This window comes from Pteropus vampyrus, unplaced genomic scaffold (assembly GCF_000151845.1).
Source record: "Pteropus vampyrus isolate Shadow unplaced genomic scaffold, Pvam_2.0 Scaffold257, whole genome shotgun sequence".
NCBI lineage: Eukaryota > Metazoa > Chordata > Mammalia > Chiroptera > Pteropodidae > Pteropus > Pteropus vampyrus.
The window spans coordinates 105,914-116,398 of record NW_011889038.1 but is presented as its reverse complement, the minus strand read 5'-3'; the positions used below and the strand labels follow the sequence as shown (position 1 = coordinate 116,398).

General features: G+C 55.7%; 1 protein-coding gene across 1 annotated transcript in view; it reads right to left on the bottom strand.

Moving 5' to 3' along the window:
• The window catches only part of ARHGAP8 (Rho GTPase activating protein 8), a 70,938-nt gene that overhangs the window by 42,586 nt on the left and 17,867 nt on the right, over nucleotides 1-10,485 (bottom strand). The window contains exons 3-4 of the mRNA XM_023520343.1: nucleotides 1,149-1,266; nucleotides 54-197 (exon numbers count right to left, since the gene is read on the bottom strand). Of these exons, the coding sequence (XP_023376111.1) occupies nucleotides 54-197; nucleotides 1,149-1,266 (262 nt within the window). The remainder of the gene's footprint in view (nucleotides 1-53; nucleotides 198-1,148; nucleotides 1,267-10,485) is intronic.

Genomic DNA, 10,485 nt, shown 5'->3' with positions numbered 1-10,485 from the left:
CAGGAAAGCTGGCACGGTCAGTGTTCCTGGGGACCCCTCCAACTGGGACCCACCTGCCACCTGCAGGATGCCATGTCTGGCCATGTCGTAGAAGGGGTGATTCATGCTCAGCGCAGGGTCCTGGCCAGCCGTGGGCACCGCCGAGGGTCTCCTCACTGCATCCAGTGTGGCTGCCCCCTCCTCATCTCTCTGTAGCTCTAGGGCAGACAGTGAGGATTAGAGAAAGCCGGCTGCATTCTCCAGGAAGGAGGAGAATGAGGGGGCCTCCTGAGGCCTTTTTATAGGACAGTCACCATTTATCAGATGTGCACCCACTATGCACCCACTCAGTGTGCATCTACTACTTGCACCCACTTGACACCCACCTCTGCTGTGTACCCACTATGTACTACTCAGTGTACACCCACTAAGCTCCCACCTCTGCTGTGCATTCACTATGCGTCCGCTTCTGCTGTGCACCCACTATGCACCCACCTCTGCTGTGCACCCACTATACACCTGCCTCTCCTGTATACCTACTATGTGCCTACCTCTCCTGTGCACCCACTGTGCACCCATTCAGTGGGCAGCACCGTGGAAGCAGCACAATGAGACCCGAGGGCAGGATATTGCTCTCCACACCGACAGGAGTAAAAGCCGAGGCTCGGAGAGGCGGAATAACTTCCCCAAGGTCGCCCTGCTAACTGAGAGCGCGGGTAGGTGAACTCGACTTCCCAGCTCCAAATTCTGACTCAGGCCCTTTCTGAAAGATGCTGACACTGGCAGCTGGCAGGAAGCCACGGAGGGGCCGAGGGCAGACACTTGGGTCGCCGCACTACGAGGCAGGAAGAAAGCGCCATCTTCCGAAGCTGGATTTTAGCAGGGTGGTTCCCTCATATGGAACAAAGCAGGGTTTTGTCAGAAATGTCTGCAGCTAGAAAAAGAACGGGAGCTTTGGATTCCAGGCTGGGGCAGACTTTGGTCCCCAGCTGTCCCTCTAAATCTCACGCTGACCCGGAACCTCACGATGTGACCTTGCTTGGGAAGTATCTTTAGAGATGAAATTAGTTAAACTGTGGTCACGCTGGACGAGGATGGGCCTGACTCCAATGACAGGTGTCTTTGTAAGGACAGGACATCGAGGGACTCCCGGGGAGGAAAACACGTACCTATTTCAGCCAACTCCTCCAAGTCCAGCCGGGACATGCTCTGCTGGTGGGCAGGTGGCCCAGGCACACTGTCACGGTGCCACCTCTTGGGGATCCAGGCACGGGTCCTTCCAACGCCCTGAGGGAGAAGCACACGGAACCCGAGGGGCATTTCGCACGCGTCCCCTGGACAGGGCTCCCTCTCGCCAGCCAGCCCCGTGACCTGGGAGAGCAGGGCACGGAGCAGTGCGGCTGGGCACACCTGGAGTGGGGACGGCACTCCCAGGACTCCGTCATGCCCGCTTCACCACCCCCTCAGAGACATGCACGCTCACTCTTGGACCCGTTTTACGGATGAGAAATAGGGGTCTGCAAAGATCATTTAGAACTGACGATGGCTACACCGCTCGTCATCATAATTACAGCGAAGGGCCACCGAACCATTATTCTGGGCCCGGGACGCTGCTTCGACACCTGCGTAAATCTACAAAAATCCCCGTGAGTACCCAAACGATGGTATGGCACACAACCATAGAAAGGAATAAAGTGCTGACACATGCTACAAAGTGGCCGAACCTTGAAATTATTACGCTAAGCGAAAGCAGCCAGACACGAGAGACTACATGCTCTCGGATTCCGTTCATGTGCAAAGGCCAGAGATAGGCAGATCTCTAGAGAGGAAGCAGGTTACTGGCCGCCAGAGGCTCTAGGGAGGAGGGACCAGGGAGGTGACAGCCAAATAGCACAGGTTCTTTTTTTTCGGGTGACAAAAATGTCCTAAAATTGACTAGGGTGGTGGTCGTACATATCTGTGATACACTAAAAACCGATGAACTGTACGTTTTAAATGGGTGAATCGTACGTTATGCGAGTTACATCTCAATAAAGGTGTTTTAAAAACTTGACAAAGCAGGCTGAAAATAGCACCTAGAGTTTTGTCCAGTTTTTCAGTACCAAAAATAAATGTGCAACATTATTTTAAAATGCTATTTTCCGAGTTCTGGGATTAGGGCTTGCAAATCCATTTATTTTTCCATGTTTGTCCTCTTTTCATTTTTGAAAAATCTTGTATTGCTCTTAATATAAAACGGTTCTATAAACTAAAAAAGTATGACTAATAGTGTAAGAACATTTGATGCACATGAAAAATTGTAATGCCTCGCCTTCTTTTTCTTCAGAGAGAGATCCCTGTTAGCTCAGGCGGTGGCGGGAGCCACCTGCCCAGACACACGGCCCGTTGGGGGCAGCGCCGTAGGACTGCGAAGCTGTTACCCAGGACACCGGCCAGGGAGCCAGGGCGGGCCCCGGGGCTGGCCGCATCCTGCTGCGGGTCGGGGTGCTGTTACGTGTGTTCCGCCTTGTGAAAATCCAGTGAGTTTTGGTGGGTTCTGGTTTTGTCTGGCAGTCGGCGGGGAGAGACTGCTGGGAAATGACGATGACATTAAAAGAAAGGCTTCGAGGAGGTCCCCGGGGGCAGGTGGGGGGCGAGAGCGACAGACCAGTACGGCTGGAACTCAGACGGCCGCGGGCGGACCGATGACAGGAGGCCGGCTGCGCAGTCGGGGAGGGGGGCGCCCAGGTGGCTGCGCAGTCGGGGAGGGGGGCGCCCAGGTGGCCGCACAGTCAGGGGAGGGGGGCGCCCAGGTGGCTGCACAGTAGGGGGCGCCCAGGTTCACGTCCTCAAAGGGGCTCAGGCTGAGAGAGGGGCCCTAACACTAACCGGTCAGCCCGAGAGAGGCCGGTAACCTCTATGGAGACGTCTAGGAGCTGACAGAGGGCGAGGAGCTCGCTTAAGGCCACGCGCGGGGAGAGGAGGCACCGCCTTCCCAGCCCCGGCTGCCCACGCCGTGCCCAGCAGGACGATGCCATAGACTTAGACAATGGCCAGAGCCCAGGCCTGCAGCCCCACAGGGAGGGGCTCTTGGCTGGACAGAGTGGACAGTTGTCCTCTTGGCCCCCAGCATCCCCTCCTCCTCTGCCACTAAGTCACCGACTTTCTCTCACACACGCACACATGTGCATGCGTTCTGTCCTTCACATGCACGCACACACATGCACACACGCTCTCTCACACACACGCACATGCACACACATGCTCCCCCTCACATGCATGCACACGTGCAATGCACACGTGCACACACATGCACACATGCTCATCCTCACATGCATGCCCTCGTGCAATGCACACATGTGCACACACATGCACACACGCTCTCTCACACACAGGCACATGCACACACATGCTCCCCTCACATGCATGCTCACGTACAATGCACATGTGCACACACATGCACACATGCTCATCCTCACACATATGCACATGCACAATGCACACACAAAATGCACACATGCTCCCCCTCACATGCATAGACACATACAATGCACACATGCTCTCTCTCACACTCATACACACAGTGCTCCTTCACACACATGCACACGTGCTCCCTCATACACATGCAGCTCTCCACACACGTGCACATGCACACACAATGCACACATGCTCTCCCTTACACACATGCACACACACTCTTCATCACACACATGCACAAGCGCACACATGTATCTCTCCTGCACATGCATGCATGCACACGTGCTCTCTCTCACACATGTATACATGTGCACGTGCATGCACATGCTCCCCTCACACACGCGCACAATGCTCTCTCACACATGCATGCACACACACATGTACACATGCTCCCCTCACACACACGCACAATGCTCTCTCACATGCATGCACACACACATATACACATGCTCCCCTCACATACATGCACACATACACACATGCACAACGCTCTCCCTCACATGCGTGCACATACACACATGCATACGCACAGCCCGTGCAACGTTGGGTGACGCTCCACTCCAGGCACCAAGGATGGGACGCAGGACCTTCTTCCCACCCAGTCACAGCACCAAAGTCCCTGAGTCAGAGATCAGTTGACCACAGGACCGCAACTGGTCCAATCAGAGTGAATTCTAAGACTTCTAGAAAAACTATTGAGAAGAGATACTTTTTAAATTTCTTCTGCTGAACCAAATGTGAGAGGCTATGGGTCTGGAGCCACCAAAGGTCACCACATGGAACCAGAGAAAAATGAAGCCAACGGCAGAAGACAGAGCAGGAGATGGGGGGAAAGTCCCTAAAATCCTGTACACTTGGATCCAGCTGGACCTGAATGCGAAGGACGATAAATCCTCTCCTCTGCTTACGTCAGCTTGGGTTAGAGATGCTCTGTTGCTTCCGACAGAATGAGTGCTGATATTTTTCCTTTGAAGAGTGATCTTTGCTGGCAAGCAATGGGACTTTGTCTGACTATGACATTCAAAGGGTCCACATTCATCATCGACTGACCTCAACCCTCCAGCTGTACACGGTCCTGGACCTCTCCACGCCACAGGACGCAGTTAGAAGTGGCCACTCTGACAACACTAATTCGGCAGGGCCCCCAAGGACATCGCTTCCCTCGGTCTAAGCTTCTGTGCGGGGCACATAACCCACTCTCCAGCAACCGGTCTGCTGCACGTTGCCGTGAATCGATGTTTCCCAGACTGCCCCGCACTCCATGGCTCATTCCTAAAGGGCACTACGGCACCATGACAACATCGAAGGACTTAATTTAAGGAGCGGGGAGTCTCCCGTAGCCCTGGGTACAATTTTTATTTCTGCCCATTCCTCTCCACGCTTTTTCCACATGCACCCATATTTTATAAAGTCATAATTGGATTGCACGTACTGGTCATAATCAATTGTGTGTGAGCATGAGTGTGCGTGTGTGTGCACACACACACCATCAACCCAAAGCACCCCCCACCCCAGAACATTCAGCCCAACGCCCAGAAAATACCCCTCAGGGATCAGAGGACATGAGAAATGACACCACGGGGCGTGTGTGTGTGTGTGGGGGGGCGGATCAGACAAATCTAGAATGAGACATTCTACAAGACCACTGGCCTGGCCTCTTTAAAAGTTGATGTTATTTTAAAAAGAGAGAGTAAAGGAGAGAAAAATAAAACAGAGAGAGAAAGAGGGAGGGAGGGGGAGGGGGAGAGAGCAGGGGAGAGGTGGGGGACACTGTTCTAGACTGTGACACGTGAGTCTCGATGAAATTCTGCTTTTACAGGAGTGGTGAGGGCATTACCAGGACCACTGGACGACGTGAATGTGACCTGAATGGCTGATATTAAAGGCGTTACCGTCGGTTTGCTTAGGTGTGAGCATGGTGTCGGGTCTCGGGGGAGAACATCTTTACGTGCAGGAGACACACGCTAAGAGACTCAGCAGGAAGCGCCAGGGCTCTGCCACTTACTCCCCAACACGGCTCCGCGAACAGACACAGAGAGAGACCGACAGGGAGACACAGCGAGACGGGAGAGAGAGAGAGAGAGAGAGAGAATCCATAACCAGTGGGGCCAATTTCTGAATCACGGTAAGGAGGCTGCGTTCCCTCATATTTCTGACACGTTTCCGTACTCTGAACTAGTCCATAAAGTCAGTCGTGGAGGGGAGCGGGGAGGGGAACAGGCAGCGCCATCTCCCCAACTGTCAGAGCTCCGGATGGAGGCCCAGGACGCAGACGCTGGCTGCAGGTCACACAGCCCCGGCCCCAAGACGCCTCCTGTCACCCCTCTCTCTCTCTGGTTTCTCCTACCTTGGCACAGGTGAACCTGGATTCTTGTGTTGCACTTCTGAGAGCTGCACATTCCCCACACACGCACACGCACACACACACACACACGCACGCACACACGCTCTCCCTCACATGCGCACACACGCGCGCGCGCACACACACACGCACACACGCACACACACGCTCTCCCTCACATGCGCACACACACACACACACGCACACACGCGTGCCCTGCTCCTCTGCCTGCGGTTCTGGGCCATCACCTCCAGCAAGTCCCCTCACTGTGACACTCCAGATCAGTGCGGCCATGACCCACAGTTCACACTAGCGGCTGGTCCTGCTGCCCACTGCCCTGAACCCCCACGCCCCGCTGGGCCTGTGTCCTGTGTTCTTCAGAGGTCACCTGACGCTGGAGGCAGATGGGGCAGAGGTTGACGGCCAACTGGCTGGGGCCGGGGACACACACAGGATCGCGTTTGCCCCTGGCAGGGTGCAGGGCACAGCGTGCCAGGCGGGGGGCCCGGCCCGGCCCCACCTGGGCCCCACTGCTCATCTTCTCCACGTGGGGCGCCCACCACCTTCCAAATCCAGCCTTCCTCCAACTGGGGGCCAGCTCGCTGGGGACGACGCCCAGACTTGGGACCCTGTTCCCACACCCGGCCGAGAGCCACCCCTTACCTGCTGTGAAAGTAAGAAAAGAAACGTAATCATCTAAACCCATAGCTCTGGACCACCCCCATCCCCACCCCTGCAAAGTCCTATAGTCAAGAGTAAAATAAGGCTCTCCTCACAGGCCCGGGGTACCCCACCCCCTCCTGGCCTCTCCCACCCCCCACTTCCCCCACTGTGTGTGGTCGGCAGGGCAGGGGCAGGGCGGGGCAGGGTGGGGTGGGATGGGGTGCTGCTGCTGAGGACAGGCCAGTGTCCTGCTCCCAGTGGCCTCCACGCCTCGGAGCCCCAAGTGGCCTTACTGGCTGGAAGGCGCCCACTGGAAGACTGGGGTGAGTCTGGTCCCACCCGCCTTGTGATGGTTGAGTTTACGTGGCCAACAGTGCCCAGTTCGGTCAAACACCAGTCTAGACGTTGCTGCGAAGATATTTATGGATGCAGTTAACACTGACAACCAGGAGACTGAGTAAAGCAGACGTCTAGAATGTGGGTGGGCCTCACCTCATCAGTTAAGCGCCTGAAGAGTTAAGCGCCTCAAGACGCCAACACAGAATCCCTGCCTGAGTCGCCCGCAGACTGCATGAGCCAACGCCCTTAAAACGAATCTCCCTACAGTCAGCCCCCTGCATCTGTGGGTTCGCCGTCCATGGACGTGACCGACTGCAGCTCAAAAATATCTTTTAAAAAATGTCACGTGGTTGCAGACATGTAGTCAGGCCTACGATGATGGCCGCATCTGTCCTAGACAGGTACGAAGCTTTTTCCTTGTTCTGATTCCCTCGAGAGAACAGTAAGACAACTATTTACTTTGTCTTAAATATTATAAGTAACCTAGAGGTGATTTAAAGTACAAGGAGGATGTGCGTCGGTTACTTGCAAGTATAATCCGAGGATTCTGAGATCTGCAGGGGGGTCCTGGAGCCAGTGCCCCTGGTTACCGCAGACGACTGTATTTAAACATCTCCTAATCTGTTGTGCTGGAGCCTGACAGGTGAAGCCTCTTACACATTCCGATTTCTCCTTGTCATGAATTATCAGAATCACAAAATCGTGGAGCTAGGAAGGGTCCCAGTGGACGTCTCGTGCCACCAACCGTCACTGTACAGCAGGAAAACTGCGGACCAGAGAGGGGAAGGGACTTGCCCCACGCCACACAGCAAGTCCGTGAAACCCGGTCTCCTGACGCCTGCCTAGAACCAGAATGACTCGGAGTATGGTGCGAAATGTCAAACATTTCTTTAAAAACGCCAGAAGGAGAATACCCACCGGCACGGGCCACCACCCCCGCCGCCCACCGTTAGTGCTTTCCCTGCTCCCAGGCCCATCTCCAAGGTGTGGTTCTGTCCTGGAGCCCTCCACCCGGGCAACGGGACCCCACCCCTCTTCCCAGAAAGCTGTCTGAACTGTCACGTAAATCGCAGGCGATTCACTGGGATGTTTACTACCAGTCCCCTTGAGCCTTCTTGTAACTGTGGGGCCAGCCTGTGCCCACGGAGACCTGGGCATTGTCTAGATCTGAGACCGCCCCCCAACCCCATCCTTCGATTGCTGTTCCGAGTCCTCCCTTGTAGATAACCGAGAGCAACGCAAAATCTTTCTTGTCTATAGACCTGCAAATTCTGCCCCCTCCAATAGAAGTCCGACTGACATCTCTCCCTCCCTCCCTCCCTCCCTCCTTCTCCCCCCCAAATCCGCCTCCATTGGCCCGTTCATTTCAATACTTCTGACCTATAAAGGCCTCTGTCCTGTGAGTCTCTTCTCGATTAGCGACGGCATCTGCCTGGTGCCCTCCTGAGTCGAATAAAACCTTTAACACGCTGTTCATTTTTTACATTAGTAAGACGGTCGTGATTTTTATCCCTTTCTGAAAATTATCTTTTCGTGTAACTGCGCCGGGCACCCAGGCCCTGGCGACGAGCAGGCACTGAATGAAGGAAGCGCATTACTGACCAGAACACAGGCTCAAAGGGAGGGAGACGCCAGAGCTTGAGTGTAAGTTCAGCCTTGTCAGCACCCCGCACCCCGCACTCCCTCATCCCTGACGTCCTGCCCCTGTGGCTACAGCCACAGAAACCCGGCCGCCTGAGGCTCTCCCAGACCCCAAACCGCTCCCACCCACCCCGGGGCCTTTGCACAGCTTCTCCCCCCCTGGGCCTGGTAGGTTATTTCTGTCCCTGAGGGGTTTCCTCCCAAAAACAAATACGTCATCCCAATATCGATTCTCTGACCTCTGACACCAACTGGGTGTCCTACAATTCAACCCCATTCTGATACACCCAGCGGCAGTGACCACTGGTGTATGGGCTGCGTCCCACGGGACCGCCCCGCTTCACGCCCAGTCACAAGTCCCAGGTCCCCAGTCCAGCTGTGCTTCTCTCCGACTCGGCTACAGATTCGGGGGTTCCCACAAACGCCCCCCTCAGGTTCAGTAATTCGCTAAAACGACTCACAGAGCTCAAAAAACCACTTCCCTTACGATGACCGGCTTATCCTCAGGGACAACCAAACAGGGTGCACAGGGCGAGGCATGGGGCAGGGCACGCCCGGAGCCTCCAGGCCCCCTCTGGGTGCCCCCCAACCAGCACATCGCTGTGTCCACCAACCCGCAAGCTCTCTCAGTCCCACGGTTTCAGGCTTTCCCCCCAAGTTTCACTGCCCTGGGTGACTGAGCTCACCCTCCAGCCCCGCCCCTCCCTGGAGCTGGTGGGGTGGGGGCTGACGGTTCCAACTTTCTCTTCTCCCACTTGGGGAAGGGGCCCCATCCTGAAGCTATCTAGGGGCCGGCCCCAGTCACCTCATTAGCATAAACTCGGGTAAGGTCAGAAAGGGCCCCATAGGAGTGAAATCCACGCTCATTGGTGCTTGGGGGGATTCCAGGGGCTTCGGACACTCTGTGCCAGGAACCGGGGACAAAGACCAGGCACATACTGGTATCCCACCGCAGCCCCACCTGTCCTTCCGGCCTGCTACGGAAACTGTCCCCTCCATCAGAGGTCTCGGCCCCTCCCACACGCGCAGCACCTGCAGACATCACGCCCGGCTCTCCACCGGGTCCGAGCGGATACTTACTGTACCCAGTTCATGGTCCTCGGGTAATGTCACCGTGGGCCTCCCACAGTGGTTTCCCAAGGACAGAGGTCTCGCCTGGACTTGCTCACATGGACCTTGTCCCCAGTACCACGCCTGGCACATGCAGGCCTCCAGGAATGCCAAAATCACGTGACGACAAACCACACGTTCCAAACGGACCCCTTCCCTTGACGGTGGACTTCGGAGCACAAGCTCCGTCACCCCCAACCGGCCTCGCCCTCCACCTGAGCCCACACAGCTCGACTGCTTCCTGGATCTCTCCCCGCCAAGCCCCTTCCCTCGGAGCCTCCCCCGGGATGGGGACTCGGACACAGAGGAACCATCGGCACGTGAGGCCGTGCTGGCCGGAGACGTGGACCAGACCCAGCATGCCATGACGCGGATGTCACATAAAGAGATTTCTAGTCACCCAACTATTCCACTTATCGCTCATAGCAAAATGGTTTGTTGCTATAAAAATATATTTGCGCATTATACAAATAGACCCTCACAGCAATTACCTTAATGCTGGAGCTGCAAATTAACACCTACTTACTTCGGGCAAATTAGCACCCAATTTCATTTGCGTGCCGGGGTGGATGCACAGGCTTACAGGGAAAGGCTCCCCATGGCGCTGGCACAACCTGGTTCTCGTCTGGGAACGGGGCATTCTGAAAAGAGGGGGCACCCCCGCCATCCAGGCCCACCCCCGTGTTTCCCGGGGGGGTGGGTACCAAGATCTAGAGACAAAGGGGCTGGCACAGGGTGCCAAGTCTGGGTGGCAGGGGTGAGACCACTTGCTCATGGCTGAGAAAGGGGTCACCACCGAGTTGGGATTCCAGGGTCTCCTAGTGGCACCCCACAAAGAGTCATTTTCACCCCTTTGTCTCAGCTCTCATAAATTCATTGATACAGACTCCCACTACCCACTCTGCATCGCAAACACCACCGGTCCCTGACACTGGAGAGAGGCAGATGCAGACTGT